This window comes from Cottoperca gobio, chromosome 8, assembly GCF_900634415.1.
Source record: "Cottoperca gobio chromosome 8, fCotGob3.1, whole genome shotgun sequence".
Lineage (NCBI taxonomy): Eukaryota > Metazoa > Chordata > Actinopteri > Perciformes > Bovichtidae > Cottoperca > Cottoperca gobio.
The window spans coordinates 10,942,112-10,966,234 of record NC_041362.1 but is presented as its reverse complement, the minus strand read 5'-3'; the positions used below and the strand labels follow the sequence as shown (position 1 = coordinate 10,966,234).

At 41.8% G+C, this 24,123-nt stretch overlaps 3 protein-coding genes across 3 annotated transcripts; 1 reads left to right on the top strand and 2 right to left on the bottom strand.

Annotated features, from left to right (window-relative positions):
* Positions 1-924: 924 nt before the first annotated feature.
* On the bottom strand, positions 925-3,415 carry ndufb10 (NADH:ubiquinone oxidoreductase subunit B10). Its single transcript, XM_029438069.1, has 4 exons — positions 3,180-3,415; positions 2,742-2,880; positions 1,527-1,666; positions 925-1,072 (listed from the first exon to the last, which is right to left on the bottom strand). The coding sequence occupies exons 1-4, from the start codon at positions 3,325-3,327 to the stop codon at positions 984-986; spliced, it is 516 nt and encodes a 171-aa protein (XP_029293929.1). The 5' UTR covers positions 3,328-3,415; the 3' UTR covers positions 925-983.
* Positions 3,416-4,683: 1,268 nt separating this feature from the next.
* LOC115012432 (60S ribosomal protein L3-like) lies at positions 4,684-9,174 on the top strand. The gene is made up of 10 exons (XM_029438052.1): positions 4,684-4,782; positions 5,587-5,779; positions 6,153-6,321; positions 6,428-6,563; positions 7,160-7,346; positions 7,428-7,588; positions 8,176-8,277; positions 8,598-8,693; positions 8,847-8,966; positions 9,061-9,174. The coding sequence occupies exons 1-10, from the start codon at positions 4,780-4,782 to the stop codon at positions 9,118-9,120; spliced, it is 1,227 nt and encodes a 408-aa protein (XP_029293912.1). The 5' UTR covers positions 4,684-4,779; the 3' UTR covers positions 9,121-9,174.
* Positions 9,175-10,409: 1,235 nt separating this feature from the next.
* LOC115012419 (testis-expressed protein 2-like) lies at positions 10,410-19,074 on the bottom strand. Its single transcript, XM_029438033.1, is given in 12 exon segments — positions 10,410-11,110; positions 11,906-12,026; positions 12,121-12,330; positions 13,133-13,270; positions 13,407-13,539; positions 14,097-14,196; positions 15,193-15,411; positions 15,917-16,104; positions 16,285-16,564; positions 17,064-17,264; positions 17,865-18,374; positions 18,376-19,074. Coding segments are annotated over 12 exon segments (2,946 nt in total). The 3' UTR covers positions 10,410-10,963.
* Between the last annotated feature and the right edge of the window lie 5,049 nt (positions 19,075-24,123).

Below are 24,123 nucleotides of genomic sequence, written 5' to 3'. Positions count from 1 at the left end.
TTTCCACATCTGTAATCCTGACCACATGAACGGACTCCACACAAACCAAAGTGGGAACTATCAAGGAAGGTTAGGTTATCCCCCTTCCTTGTAAATTGCAGATTATGAAGAACAGTGTTCCACCGAACTCTTGTACTGAAGCGGCTGACTGACATATTGCAGTGTCCAATGTCTTGAAATATTTCCACAGTATTCATTTTCACAACTATTATTCAGGGTGCGAAAGTGTCTGAAGCAGCATTTTACATTAAGTAGGCTTACTCACTGTTAATTTGTTCCTGCAATCTTGGCATCCTTTAGCGTCACAAGTGCATCAATATCAGGATGTCATGAAGTGCTTGTGTGTGTGAGCCTTGAGCACAGCTTTGTTTTATTGATGCTCATTACAGAGAACAGTTAAAAGGTAGGTCGTCCCAAACATGCACAAAACCTTTGCAGCGAGGGCCGTCAATGTGGGGTACCCTGGCAAGAGATACTGATAAAAGCTGTCCAAGCCCACCGATTCAAATCTGAATCATACTGCAAGACGATTATTTCAAGTTGGATGTCGACGGGCAGATCAGAAGCCTCGACTGAATGGCGAGCGAAAAACTGCAATTTCTGTCAAGTTCACCAAAGACCTGAAACCGTTGCTCAAACTCCTGCAGCAATCCCGTAATCTTGTTTTTGCACCGATTCATGTCAGCATTAAACTCCGGTCGCACGCACATCTTTTAGACGAGGAAAATGAGCAGGGTCACCATGTGACACGCCGGCTCTATAGTATGGTTGCTTGCAAGACTCAATAAAAGCTTATTGTGCAGGAAAGACACTTTAATATCAAGTTGCTACACAACCTCCCAGTTATATTGCTCCTGGATACATTTTCTGGGACAGCCACAGATGGTTTGGTGTACGACGGTGAAAAGATGTTAACAGACGTGATTTGACTCGTACATTTTATTTTACAATTATTACACGTGACAGATAGTAGGGAAGTGTTCTTAAGCACTCTGGGCCTCAGCAGCTATCATCCGTTCTTTTTGCTTCATTAAACATTTCCGGCCGCTGCCGTACGCTCCCAGATCTCCATCTGGAAAGAGGAAAGTCAGTGTAGCGGTTAATAAGACATGCCAACGTCTGAAATAATTTCATTTTTATGTGTATAAAATTTCCATCACAATTTCTTCAAAACCAAAGGATGTAATTTTTATCCAATTTATATGAAAAGTAGAGCAGCAAATGTTCACATTTCAGAAGCTTGAACCAATTATTTCTCTTTTCATTTTCCTTTCATAAATGACACTGAATAATTGGCCATCAAAATGTGTTGCAAAATAAATGTATGCCAATTGTTATAGCGCAACAACAAACAATATGCGTTGCACAAACTACTGCATGTGTACGATAATGAACATTCAGTGACTGACACGCAGTAGAGTAAATCATCCCTGAGCCTATGAAAACATTTGCCACATTTGTATTTGGTCAGCAGTGCCTGAACGCTTCCAATTACACCACACATATACAAGCAGCACATCACTTACAGCATATCTGGAAGTTGCCGGAAGTCTCGTCGAACTGCTGTATTTCTTTGGCACAGTTCTGCTGGTAGCTAGGTCCTTCTCTCTGCTGGCAGGCCCTCATACGCTCCTGGACTATCTTCACAATCTCCTGGTTCACTTTGCTAATGAGTGAAGACAACGCCACAGGGTGTCAGTCTTTAACAGTATCACCAGAGCGGACAGTGGCACCCTGACCACTGCAGCAACCTTACAGGTACATGAATTCACTATTGAGTCCTTAAATAAATAAAAAGGCATACATTGTTATGTCCACTATTGTCTCATAATTAAAAAGTACCATTAAAAACAGCACAGGTGCTCATCAGGTACAGTGCACTCCGCAGACAACACATAACAGCTTCATTATATCAGATTGTTTTACTAAAGTAAATCTGTTTTATTTAAGTGAGCTTTAAATGAAGATTCCTCACAAAAATGTCAAGTGTATATATTAGTGTATATATTAAGTGCTTTCTCAGACCAAGAGCTGCAGCAAAATCTCTGTCTCCAAGAAATTCTGTTTATATTCTGCTAATTTGTAAAAGCAAACATTTTTAAGAAAAGCATTAAGATAATTAGGGAACATTTCAATGAAAAAAATTAAAATGATCTGCAAAATAAAAACACTGAACCATCCAATTGTGGCAACTCAAGCATGATTAAAATTCACAACAAAGTCAAAAGTGACAAATACCATAACAATTTCCTTCAAAAAACAACAAACAAAAAAAAGGATCCATGCAGAAATTATGTTTTCCACAAAATGCATTTGGGAAAATCAATGGAGCTGCATATAAACATATTTTCTAGGTGACAAATTTGGGGAAGCACGTGCATATATGCCAGACTAATTAAAATCATTAACTATATACAAAAACAAGTAGGATAAATAAGTGCAAGATGCATATTTGCAACAATTATGAAAATTAATCCAAAAAAAGTCAGACTTTTGTCCTAGATTTTCTGTGTGTACTAAAAGATTTAATCCACAAGACAAGGCCTCACAATTAGGTAAAGTTGCCATTATCTCAATGTAGGGTTAGGGTTAGCCCCTAAGGGTTAGATGTTGCCCCTTTGTACAGTTAGTAATCCAGCCTGTGTGTATATTTTATTTGACCAATTATCACAAACTGAGCACTCACATGTCCATCAGGATGAATAAATCTTATGTAATGTGCATCTCTGCATGTTACTTACTAGTCTCTCCTCCACTGCATCTCAGACTCATAGTAGCAGACGTAATCTCCCTGCTGGCACTCAATCAGGTCAGGAACACGTCGGAACTTCTGGTGGTAGTAGATCGACTTGTTCTTAGACCGAATACTGTCAACAGCATCTGGATGAGAGAGAAACACATAGTTAAAATAGTGCATAGTTACACCTAACGCAGGGCGAGGCCATGCACTGGGATTTAATGTCTCACGCAAACTAGCATAACACCTAGCTGAAAGTGCATACATAGCTAGCTAACTATGTCCAGTATTGCCACAAGCCAGAGCCTTGTAATTTATTTAGTGTAAAATAGACACAACAGTGATAGCATCGACATCAAGTTAAATGATAACAAATACCAGTACATGTCTCCTGATAGCTGTGTTGTTGGTTCGACCGGTTAGCTCTGTTAGCTTGAATTACCTCTAAATGTGGTGACAGGCACATCCACGGAGTAATAGAAGAGTTTAGACAGAATCACGGCCGGGTTTGGCAGTGTTGTCTGTTTGTCCACAACCGGAGTTTTCCGAGGAGGCTCTGGATATGCTCCTTTATCATAATCGGTAGGCATTTTGCCTTAATTTGACCGGGATTAAAGAAATCCAACAATTCGACCTCAGCAGCTCTCTTCTCGGGTTCGCGCATGCGCAGAAGATAGAACATAATGGCGAAGTAGAGGTCAACAAATGTAAAACCTCAATGTTATCTAGATACGTTTTCTTCTGATTATTCAAAACGTATTATTTGACACATATATTATTTCAAACGAGAAATTTAGCACAAGCTCATTTACGATATATTTTTTAAACATAAAGGTCGAAGGGTAAAGGTTACAGGTAGAACTGTTGTACCATGGAAATGCAACAGGTGGTGGTGCAGAGCTGACAATCTTTTTAAAAATTATTATTTGAAACATTATATTGTAAACAGCATGATAAACATATACAATTACATAAACAGATGGTGCCAGGGGAGCAGGGCACTAAATAAATAAAAATAAATCAACTCACACAATGTTTTACAATAGATTCAAGGTTTTAATAGCTTTCCTGTTGAGAATATAATATAATTGTTATATTTACTGTGAAGATTGTGTGTACACAGTTTAGGATACACTCAATTTAGATATCTAGCTCTTGCTCCTAAATAGTTTAAATACACTTATTGTAATTGGCTTTGGACAAAAGTGTCTGCTAAATGAATGTAATTAATAAACAATCAATTTCAAACCATGTCTAATAAAAGTGTAAGAAGTTTATTTCTGCTCTTAAAGAAAGAAAGAAAAGATCCTTCCTAAAGCAGACCAGATGGATGTTGGCCAGTGGTGGAAGAAGTACTCAGATCTTTTACTTAAGTAAAAGTAGCAATAATACAGTAAAAAATACTCTGTTACAAGTAAAAGTCATGAGTTCAAAATCTTACTTAATTAAAAGTGCAAAAGTGTTGGCTAAAAAATGTACTCAAAGTACCAAAAGTAAAAGTAGGCTACTCATTATGCGGAATGCCTATTTTGCAATGTTTGTGTGCAAAGTAACTAGTACTACTAAAGCTTTCAAATAAATCTCGTGCAGTGAAAAGTACAATATTTCCCTCTGAGATGTAGTAGAGCATTAAATGGAAATACTAAGGGAACATTCAAGTACCTCAAAATAGTACTTAACTACAGCCTTTGAGTAATTGTACTCAGTGACATTGAGTGACATGGCCACAATGAATATGTTCTTCTTCCTTTTGTCTCCTTTCTTGGTCATGTGGTTCCTGTCCATTGGCCCTCCCCACCAGCTCAGACCTCTGAGTTTACCCCCTCCCCTCCCTCCCCACCAGCTCAGACCTCTGAGTTTACCCCCTCCCCTCCTATCTTCTCCTGTCAGTTCTTGGCAGAGATTGCCTTACTTGAAATCAAATACGGCTCCTCAGCTGGGCCAAGCACCGAATTAGAGCCCTTACACTCTGTATCCTCTTATGTATGACCCTTTCACTAGCCCCTCTCTCTTTCTATTCCTCGACTTGACAGAGCGCAGACATGGTCAGTGCTCTTCATATTTTAGTATATGTTCATTTGCAGTTTTGTCTGTCTTTTGTCATTCGACATGTGTGCATATGTGTGCAGGTTTTCATTTTGTTTGTTTGTCTGTGTTTGTAAGTAAAGTTATAGCACATTAAATCTTGTAATGGCTGCCTTCGAGGAGACCACGTGGCATACTGAAATGGCACCCTATCGTCTGAGTTTTGTTTTTAAAGGACTTAAGTCTATTACAGTATATTTGTTTGATGTCCCGTTACTTTTTATTACATTGTTTAGAGGTCCTTAATATCAGAGGACTTTATTATCTGAATAATTGTGAAAACAGCTGTTCAGAAACAAGACAGAGGATTACATTGACAATTAGTCAACTAATCAATTAGTCAATCAACAGAATAATAATTGCCTATTACTTTGATCATTAATTAATCATTAAAGTCATTTTATTATAAAAAAATGGCATGAGCCTTTTTCATTGCTTTTCATTGTTTTATATCATATTTAACTCAAACTCTTTGGGTTTTGGACAAAACAAGACTTTTCAAGACATCCCCTTGGACTTTGAGAAATCAGGAAGGATATTTTTCACTTTTTTAAAACCAAATAATTGAAGGAGAAAATAATCAGCAGATTAATTGATAATGAAACATTTCACTACACTTTCACACGGCTGAATGTGTCTCTTCTTCATCTACTACTGTAGTTCTTGTGTTATTGTCGTAGAAATCATTGTATTACATCTGGGTTACATTTCCATGGGGTTTTCCGATCTTCACTGTAGTAAATAGGGACTGTGTCTTTTTCCAGTCTCATCGCAAATTCCATGCACCCCGTCATGGACACATGGGGTTCCTGCCCCACAAGCGTTGCAAGACGCATCGTGGCAGGGTGCGCACGTGGCCCAAAGATGACCCCAGTCTACCTGTCCACCTCACTGCTTTCCTGGCATACAAGGCTGGCATGACCCATATAGTGAGGGACATGCGCCGCACTGCCCTCAGTATGTACCACTGCATGGGAGGATTGAACCATAAACATTCACTTTGAGTGATGTTCACTGTTTGTTTGAAAATATAATATAAGATCAGGTGTTACATGGTACCATACTTTGTTCTGTACATATTTAATCCAGTTTAGCTTCTTGAAGCACTGACATTATCACATGTTTACATTGTTACAGGATGTTAAGAACTCACTGGTTCACTATGCTTCCATTGTCATCTCTTCTGCATATCTTTGCTTTTCAATATTGTTCAATACTCATGAAATGCCACACATTTCCATTGTTAAAATACTATGCTTGAGTGAGCTTTACTGAATACTGACGGTTCAAATATCTCAGTAGATGAATATTTTTCACGTTTCTCCCACAGAGCAAGCACAACGAGAGGGAGTAGAGGCGGTTACCATCCTTGAAACCCCACCGGTCATTGTGGTGGGGATAGTGGGATACGTTAAGACTGTCCGTGGCTTGCGTTCCCTCAAAACCATCTTCGCTGAGCATCTAAGCGACGAGTGCAAGCGCAGATTTTATAGAAACTGGTGTGTGATTACACATTGTTCCCCTGTATGTGCAGCAAATTGAGCATACAGTTGTCGCCTCACACCGTTGTATCTTCTATCCAAACTGTGCTTTTCTGTTTTTCAGGTACAAGAGCAAGAAGAAGGCCTTCTCCAAGTACAGCAAGAAGTGGCAGGATGAGACAGGAAAGAAGCAGCTGGACAAGGATTTCGCCCAGTTGAAGAAATATTGTTCAATAATCAGGGTTCTTGTTCACTCTCAGGTAGACCACCCAGTTCACAATTAAATTCTATTCACAATACCTTTTTATAGACACAACCATTTTTGTCCCATCCCATATCATTCAGACTCCACTGATCTAATGATCGGCAGCTTTTCGCCTATTGGCAGCTATAGAATCCACCCCTGCAAAAGGGCAGAGGTGTCAGAGTTATCCACCTGTCCACATGCAATGGAAATAAAAGCGGCCACATTCCAAATACCCTTGCTGCCAAGAGCCAAACAACTGTGACTGGAGGGTGTCGCCAAACAACTGTGACTGGAGGGTGTCGTCTCAAATGACAGTTTAAAAATAATTCTGAGGGCACGACCTGCCTGCTCACCCAGGCTTCACCAAGGGAAAACCTTCATGTTGGCAGCCAAGATTTCAACTTTTAACATTGTTACCGGGGGCTTTTTCCAGCTTCAGAAGTGGGAATAAGATTAAAATGTGCTCTTGAATATCAGCGCTGTAGTAATTGACCTTAATAAGAGTTCAAGCATGTGCTCAATAATAAATCTAATTATAAAAATACTTAATAAAATTCTAGATTTTCTGGAATCCTTTCAGTTGCAGTTTATGGGCTTCTTCATTTCCAGATGCGACTGCTGCCCATAGCGCAGAAAAAGGCCCACATCATGGAGGTGCAGCTGAACGGGGGAAGCATGTCGGACAAGGTGGACTGGGCTAAGGAGCGCCTGGAGAAAGCTGTGCCCGTCTCTTCCGTCTTCTACCAGGATGAGATGATTGACGTCATTGGAGTGACCAGGGGTCATGGCTTTAAAGGTACGAAACTATTTGTGCCTGTCCAACGACTTGTAAAATAAATGTACTCGGATACTTCATTCTGGCTCTTTGTGCTGATAGGTGTGACAAGTCGCTGGCACACAAAGAAGCTTCCCAGGAAGACTCACAAGGGTCTGAGGAAGGTGGCCTGTATTGGAGCCTGGCATCCGTCCCGTGTGTCGTACACTGTAGCTCGTGCTGGTCAGAAGGGCTATCACCACCGAACTGAGCTTAACAAGAAGGTCAGCTGATACATACAAGTCCAATTTCACCCACAACACTTCATCTTTATCTGTTCTCAGGGAAATAGGATCATTAAATAATCATAATCAATAAAAGTGGTGGAAGAAGAACTGAGATATTTTACTTATGTAAAAGTACAAATACAAAAGTCTAAAAGTACTCCACTACAGGTACAGAAGTATATATTGGCCAAATTGACTTAAAGTATCATAAGTAAAAATATTCATTATGTAGAATTCAAAGTATTATGTTATCACAGAATATTGTATTATTTAGTTTTCATCACTAATAAACACATGTAGGAGTATTTTAATGTTGTAGTTCCTCCTTATGTGGAGTATATGTTGTTTGTGTAAAGAGTAACTATTAACTAAAGCTTTCAAATAAATGCAGTGGAGTAAAAAGTATATTTCCTTCTGAGATGTAGTGTAAATCTGCAACAACTACCTCAAATTTGTACAGTACTTGATTAATTGTATTTAGTTAAATTCCACCACTGATAAGCACTATTATTATAAGCATACATAGGTTTACTCTAATGCTACATGGCCATGCTTGAGCTGCTCATGTCCTCACGTTTCCTCAGATCTACCGTATCGGTAAGGGTGTGCACACCCGGGATGGAAAGGTGATCCAGAACAATGCCTCCACTGACTACGACGCCAGCCAGAAGTCCATCACGCCCATGGTACATGTCCACTAAAGAAAGGCTTTCTAAGAAGCCTGTGTATCTATATAATGTAATAACCAGACTTGTATAACACACTGCACATGGCATTATAATGCATTATGATGTATCACTGCTGGCATTATGATTATATTTTTAGAAGTTCTACCAATCTTGCATGAAAGGTTATAAGGTGTTATGGACAACATGGTGCTCTCTTATAATGCATATCTTATTCTGCACTATATAGGGCTTAATAGAAAGCACATTTCTTCCTGAACGCTCCTCATTTACTCCTCATGGCCTTTTGTATTCATACTTCCCTGTTTTCCACCCTGTAGGGAGGCTTCCCCCAATATGGTGAAGTGAAAAATGACTTTCTCATGTTGAAGGGCTGCGTGGTCGGGACTAAGAAACGTGTCCTCACCCTCAGAAAGGTACAGTGTGATTTTGAATGACCAATGTTCGATTCTTACATGCAGCAGCTTGCAGTATGAGTACACTAATACTAACTGCGACTCCTCATACATAATTAAAGGACATGTACAGTACAGTATGTGTACATCTTTGTGTCTTCCCTCCTCGCCTAGTCTTTGCTCGTGCACACATCTCGCAAGTCCACTGAGACCATCGCGCTCAAATTCATTGACACCACTTCCAAGTTTGGACATGGTCGCTTCCAGACTATCCAGGAGAAGAAGGCATTTATGGTGAGTGTGAGAAAAGTTTGGTGCACGCACAACATAATCACTGCTGAATCCTTCTGCACTTTTTAAAAAACACTTTGCTCTGGTTTACCTACAGGGGCCACTGAAGAAGGATGCCATCAAAACAATGCCAGAGCCTCTAACTGAGGAGGCCTGAAAATACATTTTCATATCTCAATTCCCATACAAAAATAAAACAGTTTTAAATACACAGTGTGTTGTGCCATGTCAATTAGGATCGGTGTGTTTGCGATTTAACTACATTAACTACAATTTACAGAAGCCCCGAGAGAAAAGGAAATTCTAGTCTGATCTAAATAGTTTTTTCTCCGGTTTCTGATTTAAGATAAGGTGGAAAAAAAGGTTTTGCCAGAATATTCTTTCCAAGTGATTGTTTTGTTGTTATAATACTAATGTTGTCCACAAGAGGGTGAAGTGAACCACTAAACCAGGGGTGGGGAACCTTTTTCCTATCAAGGGCCATTTGTTTTTTACAACATCCTTCGAGGGCCATACTAATTATTGAACTCATAACCTCTGCATATTTCCTTTAAGACACAGCCCATTCATTTCACCTTTCTTTTATGCTAAATGCAAAAAAGCAACTTTTTTATCCATGTATCTTTCTGTTTGATCAGAAATCAGCAATCCTTTATTAGTCCCACAACGGGGAAACGTATCTTGTCACAGCAAAAGAACATATGAAGTAAAAAGGCAGTAAACAATAATTAAATAGAAATAAAAAATAATATAATAAGTGAGTATTGTACATGGCAGTGATAATTACACAGCAGTGGTGGAATAGTCTGTTCTTGGTGTGGTGGTCTACCTCTCTATCTTTCCATGTTTGTATGTTAACTTTATCCAAACGCACTTGTCCTTTCAGCTCGTGCAGTTCGGCATGTTTCGTGCAGTAATGACGCTCGAGATTATTTTTAATCACGGCAAGTAGTCTGCACAAACTAGACACACTGGCCTTTTACTTCCACAAAGAAATAATCGTTCGTCCATTTCTGATGGAAAGTGCGACATTCCGCATCCAGCTTTCTGTTTTACACTCGCCATGCTGCGTTCACTGATGTTAATGACCGTCTCGTTTAATATTGAAGTTTTTTGACATGACCTGACCACGTGCCGCTCGTGTTGTGTTCAAAGACCCTGACCTTGGCCAGGAAAAACAGTCAATCGCCCGTTTAAAATATTGCCGTCTATTTTATTTTGCTAGTGGATTTTACGAATTACCTCGAGGGCCGGATCAAATGGTCTCGGAGGCCGGAGGTTCCCCACACCTGCACTAAACCATGTCCTAAATCGGTCTAAAAGCATTCATGTTTCCCAGGTGAGTTTTAATTACTCCATGCAATCTAAACACAAGGTACATATATATTGTGTGTTAGCAAGTTATGTATGTATCAAGAAAAAAAATTAGTCATTCCAATGAAAGTTCAAGTTCAACAATTAACATAGATTTAAAGTTTTGACTTTATTATTCACTGATAAATCCATGAGCATATTAACACTGTTCAGAAATAACATGCACCACGGTAGCTTGATAGAACACAATCTTCTTCATTATCATCTTTTTCACATCCCGTAACAGGATCAGAGGATTAGTAAACAAATGGATGGATCATTTGTTCAATCAGCATTTTTTTCAAACAGGGGTCATCAACAACACCTTGTTTTGACGTGCAGTAAAGACATCCACTGTTTGCATCTTTTATCATTGTTGGCATCAAGTAAAAAAGTTGTTATCTCACTGATTTACAGTTCACTCATCTTCACAGTAGGGGGCACTCTAGCACCGGTCTCACAGCCCCGAGGTTGCTGCCATGCTCAGAGTGCCTTCAGGAGGCAACTATCCTGACACTCAGGATAAACACCAAGCCGGTACCCAGCTGCAGCAGCTTCAGAATCCATTACAGATTCATAGCAATACAGCTATTGTCACTGTGGCTATTTCGCATCACCATAATCCCATCTGTGGCCTCAAAGGGCCACTACTCTGACATGTACTCCTGGGACTCTATGGAGGACTGGTGGGATGAGGAATGCATTGAAGATTGGTGGGATGCAGGTGGGTTATCCAGGCCAGATGTCATCAGGGGCAGATATAGATCGTCCATATTGGGCATCACAAACACTTTCTGTTGACGGGCAAAAGGACAACAAACCCATATTTAACTAGAAAAGTGCATTCAGTAGAGTGAAGATCTCCGCCAGGTTTGTCTCCCTCTCCCCTCCAAAACGAAGAAGAGTTGCGGCGAAGATAACAAAAACGGAGGGTTTATTCATCTAGTTTTGTGCCTAACTTTAGTAGATTTTAATTTACCAGCTATAGATTTAATCTGCAGATGCTCCGGTCCAAAATAAGATCTAACTTCATGATGGAAAGACCACGGAAATAAGGCCAAAAATGTGTCAAAAGACTAGGTAAGACTTGTTTTTAGTGTTGCCAATTGTCGGAAAAGCCTTTTTCTAGTGAAGCAGTTGTTGATCACTCGTGGTTAAGAGGAGTCAGCAGTCAATGACAGTATAAAACGATCAATGAAATATGTTTTTCAAGAATTGTGAATCATCACTACCGTGAGAGATCCTTTAGCATACCGTCATGAATGAGCACATAAGGTATTATGCTGATGAGTAGTTTATCAGATTAGACGGATACGCACACACACACACACACACACACACACACACACACACACACACACACACACACACACACACACACACACACACACACACACACACACACACACACACACACACCTCCCTACAGGCTTAATTACACCTGGCGGAGATAACAATTAGGGCAGTAATTAAAAGTTAGGTCTCACTGTTTTATCTGATATAGAAAAATGGTACTTCCCTTACCCCTCTCATACCTTCCCAAAGGTGAATCTTTTTCTGTGTATCAACAGATTTACTGATAGACTGACCTGGAACTCACACTGCAGTTTTTTCTCGATCCACTCAGTGACATGAGTGAAGGTGACCTCCCGCTCCCCGAGCGTGGGTCGCACATGAAGGTCTAACCTGGGAGGCACCCGGAAACTGTACCTAAGAAGACAGAAGGAGAGGAAAAGACTGCATGAGAAAGAAAGAACCCTTTGAATGATGGTATGAAATGACAGAGAACAAGTAAACTCGGTACCATATCCTGTCAGTAGGGGGAGGTGGGATGTTGATGGCCAGAGTACCAGAGAGCTCCAGGACCTCCACACTGAGCATCAGAGGCATGTTGGACACCTCAGCTATCTTCTTCCTGATGTACTCGTTCTCCGTGGCTTTCTGGAAGTACTTGGACTTTGCTATCTTGTCAACAAATCTCAAGATCTTCCTACTTGTGCTGCTACCGGTGTGCCTGGAGGATTAGGGCAAGAGCACAAATGCAATGTAGTACTGTGAATCTCAAAATGACTAGGATTGAAACCTTCAGCATTTGCCACTTCTGGACACATCCCAATAGTGGGGTGAACTGTTAATTACTTCACATTATTTTTACAACCATTTCTGGGCTTGTAAATTACTATTTACGTTAACTGCATGTTACTTTTTACACATTTCTCAGTAATATAGCAGGAAAAGCACAGGTGGACTTAACAACCTTAACAATGCCGCACTACATCGTTAAGATTGGAGTGCACCATCGTTAAGGTCTTTAAGTCCACCTGTGCTTTTCTGTGCCAAGTAAAAATGTCTGCAATTAAACATAACTACTTACACCTGTGTTTGTCTTGAAATCTGGTACTGACATACTTTGGACACCTATCGTATAGTATAGATACCAAATACTTGATTGTGCTCCTTGTAGTTTCTGAGATACAGCCTTTTCTTATCATACTATAGTTAGTCTTTGGGCACACGGCACTACGTAGAAAAAACAGCAGTCTCATGTGCCCGAAGACTAACTATAGTATGAGAAAAACTCCCTTTTCAGCCGAACGGTTTGTCCGATTTAGATAATGTCTTCAGATTTGTGCTTAGACAAGCACAAATTTGCCAAGCACAATTTCAGTTGCTTTCACAAATGGGCAGCTGTTCAACATCACTAAACAAGATGCGTCCACAAGTGCAGCATGCTTCAGTAATTACAGTGCAGGGCAGTTTTGTGATCTATGATCCATGGTTTATTTGATCTGTGTGGTGTAAAGTTGTTAATTTACCCTTCAGCTGCTACCACCCCACTCTTATCTGCCAGAGATCCCTGCGGTTCAGAGGGGGGGACTTCCTCTTCATCAGACGAGCCTGCGCTGGATGACTCTTCATCACTATCAGCCAGTATACACATCCTGGGTTTAGAACTGAAAAACACACCATTGGTACATCTTAATGCAATCTACTGATCTTAGAAGACTCATTCCTTCTCAAGCATGCTCACATCCACCTCCACACTCTCTCTTTATCTCTTGAGGAATATGAAATGGAGATAGGCCTCACCCCAATTGTTGGGTTTCTAGAACGCTGTGAGCCTCGTCTTCTCCATCTTTACCCAGCTTACACAGGTTCATTTTAGTCTCCAGGGTCATCTGAAGGCAGCCTGTGTACACCACCTCCAGCTCCAGCCACATGCCTTGGGGATGACGGGAGGGAGCGAGACAGAGAGAATAAAATCAGTTTACAGGTAAAATCAGATTAGATTTGAGAACAGCCAACATCTCTTCTAGATCTGGCCTGGCACAGTGTTGTTTTACATTAGACCAATAGAAAATAGTTTGGACATGTTATTCTCAGTTAAGCTTAGTCAAGGCCAAGAGGATTACTAATCTCTCAGGCAGGAGACAATAGCTTTTAGAGCGGGTGCAACAAACTCTGTAATGAAACAAAAGAGATTATGGCCTAATCTGACTGCAGGTTTGTGACAGAGAAGTCTGGGTAGAAACTGTTGGTTAAACCATGTGGTGACTCCTCCACATACAAAGTGGTATAGAAGAGAAAGAAAAAAACAAGACTTTACAGACAAGCTATCAGTTCTGTGGAGCAAGAGCATTTTATTGTATTACTTTTATTTTATTCAATATATTCTTTACCTTTTTTAAAATTGTTGTTTTTATTTTGCTAAAACTGTACACTAAAATCACAATATAAACAGTGTTTAAAAAAAACCAGTGTAAATACACACAACTTTACCTCTGCGGTCCAGTGTAGGTGTGGAGGTGCTGAGGACTTGAGGTAGACAAGTGCCCATGTCCAAATCTGCCAGCGTCAACTCATTCATAAAGTATGGCAACTTGTAATGAGACAAATGAGACCTTTAATTAGTAAAAGAAAAACTGCGTTCAAGTCAGACATAAAAAAATCCAAATGAATTACTTCAAATAAATGAGCAAGCAGGGGAAACCTGCAGTGTGCATATGTGTGTGAAGGACAGAAGAGCAAGATAGTAAAAATAATGGTGTGTGTCAAAGAGGAGAGCAGGAAATGAGTAATGAGATGCTGCAGCGCCATCAGTGCTCCACTACTCACTCCCACCTCTGGAACTAGAGGGAGTGCATTATCAGCAGACTCGCACGCACGCACGCACACACGCACGCACACACGCACGCACGCACAAACCAGCGTTGATGTTCCGGTCGTATCTTCGAGTGACACCGTTTGTAGAGCTCTGACCTACAGTATACTCACTGCTTTCCCAGCCATGTCATTAATCAGTATGACACTGATGATGATGATGATGATGCTGCTGATAGTGTGAACATAAGGATGGATGTGAATATAAAAAAAACGAAGAGCATCAGATAAAGGAAGCTGTGCCGATTTAGTGTATCTTTTTGTATCATTACAATGTGGGTGGTATATTTAAACAAACATGTTGCCAGCTCTAGGGCTGAACTGCAGATTGTACTTCCGCATGTTCTGTATTCCTGCCGATTTTAATAGTGTAATGCTGGAATCGGGCATTCGGGGCTACATATATAAGATGCCTTGAAATGACTGCGTATGGAGGAGAAAGAGGCTGCCACAGCCGAAGTCAAGCCCCACCAGCCGGTGAGGACAGCGTCGCAACAAGCCCAGTACATTCTGGTTGTTATAGGAAGGGAATTCCACAGCCCTCTTTCTCTGTTTTCTCTAAGGATGTAGCATGAATTTCAAAAATATTTGCGCCTTTCTACTGCGTAAACAGCCCAGTTTTAGCGGTGAAATCGTTCTTTAAACCAATAATTTTCTTAACCAAGGACTTTCAACCATCCTTCAAACATAGATTATCATCCTCATCCACCCTCACCTTGATCTTGCTGAGTTTCTTCTGGATCTTGTGCGCCACCTGATTGGTCCAGTACTTCTCCCGCAGAAAGTCCCAGAAGATCCGTCCCACCAGGGAGTTCACCCAACTGGGCTGGCCCTCTGCAGAGCGTCCCTCAGCCCCTGAACCTTCACTGGGCTCAGCTCCAGCTGGACCTCCAGCTCCAGCTGGACCTCCAGCTCCATGCTCTTCATTGTGAATCTGCAGGGATTAACAAAGAAATGAGTCCCTACGAGGTATATATGTTTGCACAATACTCTGTTTTTTTCAGGGGTTATATGCAGAGATGCTATTTCAATGCTAATCTATCCTCAAGCCCAATTTCTGCTGACTCTCATACACTAGGACAGACTGTCTCAACATGGGTGCCAATTCCCAGCCAGGATTTGTCAAGTATGCTGCAGGCACTTCCTATTAATATCCTTCCAGCCAGGTCATACCTGATATCTCTGCACATTGAAATGTGGTCTAGTCAGCAGGGATGTGTGGGGCTGAGCCAGCATCCTAGACTAGGCTGGTCTGAGCGCAGAGCAGAACAGTGGAACAGTAGTTAGTATTGACCGGCTCTGATCAATGGGAGGTATGTAGACTATTAGCATCACACACAGAGGGTAAGTAGAGCAGAGACATCCCTTTACAACCTCCAGCACTGTGATGCTAGACCTGATACTCGGCTAAAAGCTAAATAAAAGTGTTTCTCATTGACCTTCTTGTGGGTCGTGGGGCTTCCCTTGTCACTCTGGCAGGGACTGGGGGTGAGATTGCAGCTCTGCGAGCCAATCAGTTGAGTCATGTAGGTGCTGTACTCCAGTAGCATTCTGCTTTTCATAGCTCCCGGCAAGTCGTGCAGCTCCTCTGTGCTTTCTTTAGCAGCGTCTCCACCACATGGGGTTTCTGAGTGTCAGAGTAAAGATAGACTGGAAGTGAGTGGGCTGAAGGAGTTGGTAAATATAACTTAAGGACTCACAGAAACATTCAAATCCTGCACTGGATTCAACAACGACTTTGTTTAAAACAAGGAAGTAATGTGTCAGAATTGCTCCCCAACCGTCAAGAATCCAAACATCTTCTTACCTACATTCTCCTCCCCACTCACACTGCTCTTGACTGCAGCCCGGGAGGCAGACAGGAAGTGCTGGAACCACTCCTCCTTCTCTCTTCCTGTTCGGCCAAACAGGTAGAGGGTGACAGGAAGCTGGTGGTCCAGGATGATGTGTCTCTCTGGCCTTTCTTCCTCCTCCTGCCCTTCAACCACACTCTCCTCACCTACCTCCCCCTCAGCCAGAGTGACGCAGACGGGGTACTTCTTGTTCCAGATCCTCTTGCGAGCCAAACCAGGTGGCAACAGAGACACCTGGGATTAAACGCACAATATGTCATTTTCTGCCAAAAAGGGTCTCTCAAACAACAAAATGGCAAAAGACTGAGTTTGGTGGCTTTTCCCTTTTCACGGTTAGGATTACTTCATTGTTCATCATTCAGGAAGTTTTTTATTTTTATCCATATTTTCTTTCTACAAGAGATGCTGGCAGCCAGACATTGTGTTGACAGTTCTCCATTGCCAAAGCCCTCCCCACATTGCTTAGATTGTGTGATAGCTTTATTCTACCACCCTATTGGGAGCTACTGTAGCCTGCATCAAAATGCTACTGGGACAGTAGCCGGGTCAAGTTTACTCAGAGCATCATCACTTCAGTCGTAATCCTTCTGGTCTTTCACCTCCGTGTTAGATGACAATATGGGTGCAGAGAGATGAGAGTTCAGGCGAGAGGTCACCTTCTCTTTTACTCTGAGGGACACTCCTGCTCCCTTGGTACCCAGAAATAAGAGTATTTTATATATAACGCACTGACCTTACAGTTAGCCAGCTGGTAAGTGCGTGAACGCAAAAACACAGCCTCGTAGGATGCCTCGTCGAATGCTGCCCACCGCGGGATGTTTGCACGTGGGTATGCCAGACGCAGCTGACAGCCCTCAATGGTGACATAGACAGAGTGTGTGATGGAGGGGTGGAAGGTCTCAGGGTCGTAGCTATGTGTCTCATTCATCCAGCCCTGGAAGAAAATGATGAGGATATTTAACCCAACAGTCACAAAATATGTAACCCTAGCATAAAATGTACGCAAATCATATATATTATATATTCACAATGAGTGGTGCAAGCTACGACCATGGATCTCAGCAGGAGGGGAAACATGAGACATGGCAGAATAACGTGGACGAGTCTTTGAAATAGCCCACAGCCTGCTGCTAGTAACTCGTTTATCCTCAAACAATTGATCTTATTGGAACTCGCTAACTCTGCATTTATTGAGGCAGCTAGCCCCACTCTCTCAGCAGAGCTGTCAAGAAGTGCTTTGAGAAAGCTATTATCAAAATAGCCAGTGCCTGAGGGAAATTTCCCATACAGTAATGACCTCAGAACTAATCCATTAAGCAACACTGACAGCACTATCGTTAGAGCTATCCAATGCCTCACATGGGCTGCCGTTTGTTCTTTTGTCTCTCAAACAGTTGGAACCTCATTTCCATGTAGCCAAATGTGTAACAGGAAAACACAGAGTGGCTTTTGGATCAAAGTTAAAAAAGACACCTTTAAGATTAAATGTCACCATGCTTATGCCTCTCTTTGTTGTATTTTACTCGTTTGTTACCTCAAGGATTTCTGGATCTGTGAGTTGTTCATCCAGTAGATCCAGGTTCAGGGGTCTGGATTTACTCCAGCGAGAGCCCTTGTTGCTTCTAGAAGTTGAGCGTCGTGGGGCAAACATGAACACTACCACCAGGCCCAATATAAAGCCACATGCAACCCCCACGGACAGACCTGTCACATAGGAGGGCAGGGGCAACACAAAAAAACCATAAGCTAGAAGCCCGACAGGGAAGAGCCAGTGAAGAGGCAGCTTTGAGCCTGGCACTGTGACTCGAGACTGGGTGTAAGTTCTATGATGCGTCCCTCTGGATCCATTCTGGAGCTCCACCACCTGAATCATATCTCCATAAGTGCGGATTTCTAAATGGCTGTCACTGCTGTGGTGTTCTGGGGAGATAGGGGATTTCGTTAAGGAGCCCTTTCGGGGTCTTCTCAGAGGCGTGTCACACCCATCTCTGAGTTCACCTTCCACTCTCCTCCGGCACTTAAGGTCTGTATCTTCACTTCCTCCCGTCTCTCCCACAGCTGCCTTGGGAAGACGGTGAGTCTTCGGCACCAGAAGCCCTACCCTGCTTGGGGCTGCTGGAGCTCTCGTCCCGCATGATCTTACTCAGCATGCTCAGTGGATCCTGCATGGCCTCGGAGAACTTTCTCCGTGTGTCCTCCAGCTCAGCGATCAGCGAGCTGCCCCGGGGCTCAGCGGGAGGTAATCCGCCTGCGGAAGATGCTGATCCCCAGTCATCATTCTCATCTAAACCTTTTGCTTCCGGCCTGGCCTCTGGAATTTTTGGATGGGTGAGCTGCTTCCAGGGATGCATATGCAGCTTGGAGTCTGACTTGGACAGATTAACTTCTGGCTCGACCCGGCGGGAAATCTCGGTGCTTAGGGACTTGACCAGGCTGAGCAGAGGTTTTTTGCCTCGCAGTGAGCCGCTCTCCCTCGGCTCCAGGTCTGTGGAAGAGGATTTGACAAGGTTGCTGGTGACAAGCAGGTCTGCAGATGATGCTGATAGATCAGCTAAAGAGCCTGGGGATGAGGGGGAGTGGGGCAGGAAGGGGGGCTGGGAGCGGTGACCGAGGCTCAGGTTGAAATCCATGCCCAGGCTGAGGTCAGGCTGGCTTTTCCTGTCTTGTGGTTTGTCTTTGGAAAAGGCCACAATGGGACCTTCCTCGTGGCTGTCCAGGCTGAAGATGAGCTTGCTCTCTTCCATTACTGGCCGTCAACCAGGAGCTACTGTGAGGATGTGGTCAACCAACGGGGTCCCTGAAGACACGAAGCATGGCCCTAGCACTGGGAGTCTTTAACTGCATGTAGACGTGTAACATTCTCCTCTGGTAGTTTATAGACCATCATTTTGGATGCTGGAAATGTGGTGAGAAACAAGAAAAATATATTTCAAATGTTAGGTTATTTCAACAGTTTAAACAAAGTCGGAGCAACATCATTACTTTAACGACAGCATAACATTTAACATTAAATATCTCTGCTACTTGTTAATCTGCTGCTCTGACCTTCTTCCTATTTCCGTCCTCTTCATTGCTTTTCTAATTTTCTCTCTCCTTTCCCCTCTCAACCTTTCTCTCTAATCTCCTTTGTACTTCCTCATTTGTCCTTTTTACTGCTCTTCTGCAGGGATGCAGGGAACTTTGTGTTTCACTCTGTATGTGCTGTCAACTCACATAAAGTCTGAGATAAGGTTGGGGTGGATGAGTGGTTTGTCTCTTGTGTCCTCCATAAAGAGTCATTAGCACTTTATTCCCACAGTCACAGCTAATCCCAAAACAAATGCAGGGATCAAATGTATTAGCCTTGTTTGTGCCTAATTGACCAGTTTGTCTAATCCAAGGAGCACTGAAAGATGCTCAGTACAATACTGGACTTCTTCTTGTGCCATTTGAAATATTTGTGAAAGTTTTCTTCTCTCATGTTACCTTGCCTGCAGACGTTACTCATTTACATCCTCTGACAAGACTCTCCCAGGTGGTTCAGTGATTCAAAACAGCAACTCTTCAATCCCAAGATCCCTTCCCTGAACGGCTACCTGAACTTTGATTAAAATAAAACACAGGGGAAAATGACTTCATCTGTGATTTACACCCCGGTCTCTTTCACACAGTCCAGTCGTCGTCACTCGTGATCTGTTACGGCTCAGAGTAGGAGCTCAGTTAGAGTTATTAGTAAGGCTTTAGCTTTTCCATGTCATGAACACAACTGGGAAAACAAGCTTCTTTTTTTTCAACCACACCCTAACCGCTTTCCATTTGGCCTTCGAAAGCACAACAATTAGACACTCCCTCTAGAAATCAGGGTTTATGGATCTATACCAAGCCCTTCACAGCTTGTTTCCATGTTACAATCACTGACATGTATCATGGCAGGCAGCTGCACAGCCCAAATTACAGAGTAAACCGCGACATTACGATCCAGACAGAGAGTGGATTAACTGTAATCCTCCATATTAAAGAGGTTCTTACGACAGGATATTAAGGCACTTGGAACATGAATTCAGTCTGATGAATGGGCAATCACTATGTCTTACAATTCCAGATACATTTGCAGATACATTGTCATTTACTTGTGCAAGCTGCCAGCCACAAACACGCATAATGTGGTGTCCCAAACTGGCTTTATGATCAATAGAAAGCGTATTTACAGAATTGCAGATTATTAGTGAAAGCTAAACGTATTAGGTATTAGGTAGGAATTACGTAATATACCTTTAAAGCAAAAAATACAACTTTTGTTGAACATGAAAAGTAATTCAGGCACGTCTCAGACCCAAAGATGTTTATAAATGGAGCCCAAATATAATTTCGTCATCCACTTTTGTGTGAGTGTTTTAGTAAATTAGGTCATGTTTGTCTATTTTAATCTTCTTGTTCGCAGAGCAAATGCTGCAGCCAGAGTCCTCACACCAAAGAAGGCGATAGTGTTGTCACAAACTAATTCCTGCCATTTAGAGGCCACATTATTATACAAAAGCAGCAGCAGAAAACACAACAGTAGTAAGACACTTGAGCAATGATTGGCCATTGTCCTATATATTATAAATTCTAACCCTGACCTTGATGAAACCAATTTTCAAGGCTACAGATCATTTGTTACCGTGTTGCTTGCGTAATTTAACTTTTTCATTATCTCTTCACGCGCTGTTTATAAAGAGAGATGCTAATTTTTAGCACCAACCTGCTGCACTGTTTGTCAAATCTTATTAACCAAAAGTGCTGCTCCGCCAGAGCTTAAGATGCTCCAGACAGCTCTGCATTACTCTAATCAATTTATACTTCGGACTCAATTTGGATCAGTTCGTGCTGACAGGGAAAGGAAAACCTGTGCTGCTCTGTGGAATACGGAGTCAGCAGTGATTTGGCAGCTTTCCAGTCAGGACTGTTGATGAACTTCTGCAGGAAGGAAGGAAATCAATTGTTTTGGTCTGTCCCTTGAGAGGGGAAAGTGGAGCAGATTTTGCTATTTTATAATAAAGGAGGATTTCCTAAATGTAGTTATAGGTCAATGACCGAAACGCATGTACAAATGATTTGATATCCCTAAGGGGCACTCCTAAAGAGAGAAAAGAGCAATGTGGTCTAATTGAAATGTACTGAATAATGACATTTTCCACAGGAAATTAGTGACTATTTTCATTACTTCTTAGTTTCTGATTATTTCCTCTATCTATTGATTTATCGGGAATGAAATGTCTAAAAATTGTGAGATAAGATCTATAAGAATTTGTCTGGGCCAAAGGTGACATCTTCAAATCTTCTTGCAAATTCCCTATGCATCTGTCCTCTAAAACACAAACTCAAAACGGCACATGGCAGAGTGAAATCAAACCCTGTGTATTTGCTGATGATGATGGGACAGGTATATATATATATATATATATATATATATATATATATATATATATATATATACACAGTATAAGTCTTTAATGACTAGACAGTGGATCACTTAAAATGGATTAAAAGGGAGAGGAAGAAATGACGTGACAACCAGAAAATCCCACTTTTATCCCTAGCGTTGGCATGGGATTGAATCCTGCCAAAATTAATTATGTCTTTCCTACTCTGTCCTCATTTGAACCTTTCTATCCCAGGACAACAGGATGCAAAAAAGACACAGAACATTTGTTTTCTGTCTCAGAGAAACTTCATGAAAACCCAGTTGGAGTCCTGTGTGTGTAAATGTGACTGTGTACACAACACAAGGGTTATTTCAAAGGCCTAATCCTTACCACAAACTACCATTTGACCCTGATTGCTGACACATTTGGCACAGCAATCTGTGTTTGTCTGGGTATCACATGGTCAGTTTTAGTAAAGCTGCACCTCATCCCATTAAGCAAATCATTAAGACAATATATCCAGGGCTAAAAGAGGTTGACTGTTAATAGACAATGTAAGCCCAACCATCAGTCAGGCATTCAAATGAGTCTCTTTAAACTTTGTGTCGTTTCAAGAGAGGCCACATCCATCCCTACAGTCTGCTCTTTTTGTCCTCACCTGTAGAAGAAATTCGGAAGTGTTATGGTTCAAAATAAAGGCAGCTGTTCTACTGCACTGATTTTTTTATATTTTATTTTAAACAGGCGATTGCTGCAACCAGTAACACCAGAGCACTTACCTAAATGTGGCATGTTTGACCAGCTGCTCCCGTGATATCAGTGGTAGAGGTTTGTGTAGAAATGTGCTTCAAGTGCAGGCTGCAGTGCTCGGTGTGAATGCTGCAGAGCGCGGTGTGCTGCACACGGGGATGCGCACCATCGCAGGCAACAAATATTCACTCAACTCCACTCAATTTGTAGCCAATCTTGGTTTCAAAATCGTCCAAACTCCTTTAAAAGATTGCACAGCTCGGCTTTAAGATACACGCGTCAGCCGCATCTCCGCCGTGCGACATCGCATCTTCGTTCCGCTTCAGGAGACGTCAGGCCAATACACAATAATGTGATTATTGGGAGTCCTGGCTGCTGACCGGACAGAACTCTAATCCAGATTAGACTCGAGAGGCCAACAGTTGACGGAGCGACTCCTCCTCTCTGCTGCTGCGCTCAGCGTCAAAACACAGACCGCGCTCAACTCTCCCCCTCTGACACCGCAGTCCTGTACGCAGACTTATATAATTGCATAACCTGGAAACATTCGTGCTCAAAGTTACTGCTCAAAACCTTTGTATTTAAAAGATTTTTCGTGTCATGATTATTAGGGATGTTTTAGATCTTCATTGTGTAGCTCACTATTGGGGCTTACTTTAGTTTAAATATGGGGAATAACTATGATGTTGGACATTATGTGTGTATATGGGATTGAATGGAATACATGCAGAGAGAGAGAGAGAGAGAGAGAGAGAGAGAGAGAGAGAGAGAGAGAGAGAGAGAGAGAGAGAGAGAGAGAGAGAGAGAGAGAGAGAGAGAGAGAGAGAGAGCTAGCTTTTGGCTTTTAGGATGTGCATGAATTATTGTTGCTTCTTGCTCATTTCAACTAGGACCATCAGAGCTGCAGGGGAGCAGCTCAGACCAGACTGTCAGGGAGGCGATAACTGACCTTGTATGACTTGACATTTAACTGCTGGCTGCACAAGATTTCAGGATAGAGTTGGATTCCCAGTAACATACAAATGTGTCTCTTATATTCTACAAGCAATAACTTATTTATTTAAACGTGTATTTAACAGCAGGGGACACATATAATAAACATACATTTCAATACTTGAAATCTGATGCATCATACAGAGATATAATGAAAAGCTTATTTTCAGCCCCAGTGACAGAGGTTGATGGTTCTGACTGACAGGTGCTAATACGTGTGCTTTGGGCTCTTTGGAGCAAATGATTGAAACAATATAGTGTTACAATAACCCAAAATACTATCTCATGAAGAGTAACGGGTGTGTCTGCTGCCACCTGTTGGTCAAACGGCAGAAGAAGAAATCGTTTTAAACCGGCTGGGGGATGCAGTCACCTGCCCTTCATCTGGAGGAGCGAGAATGCACTCCTGATGTGGATAAGCATGCACAGCTAATCCATACCTGTCAACATTGGAATTTGACACTCAGCCCCCCAGCCCCTACCCATATAATGTAAATGTAAACACATAAGGGACGGGTATATACATTCAGGAAATACATGTTTATGTAAAGTATGTATTACTTGTACAGACATGTTTATACAATTTATGCATTTTATTTATTAGTTAATATCATCAATTTATTTGATGATGAATGAGTTGTGTGGCTTTTGTTTGCCCCCATGAGG

Bases quoted from the DNA above. Each gene is read 5' to 3' on its own strand.
- ndufb10 (XM_029438069.1), bottom strand. From the start codon at position 3,327: ATGCCTACCGATTATGATAAAGGAGCATATCCAGAGCCTCCTCGGAAA. The intron at 1,667-2,741 runs GTAAGTAACATG...TTCACTCATTAG, and splicing joins ATGCAGTGGAGGAGAGACTA to CAAAGTGAACCAGGAGATTG. The intron at 1,073-1,526 runs GTAAGTGATGTG...TCCTCTTTCCAG, and splicing joins CGGCAACTTCCAGATATGCT to ATGGAGATCTGGGAGCGTAC.
- LOC115012432 (XM_029438052.1), top strand. The intron at 6,322-6,427 runs GTGTGTGATTAC...TCTGTTTTTCAG, and splicing joins CGCAGATTTTATAGAAACTG to GTACAAGAGCAAGAAGAAGG. The intron at 8,967-9,060 runs GTGAGTGTGAGA...GTTTACCTACAG, and splicing joins AGGAGAAGAAGGCATTTATG to GGGCCACTGAAGAAGGATGC.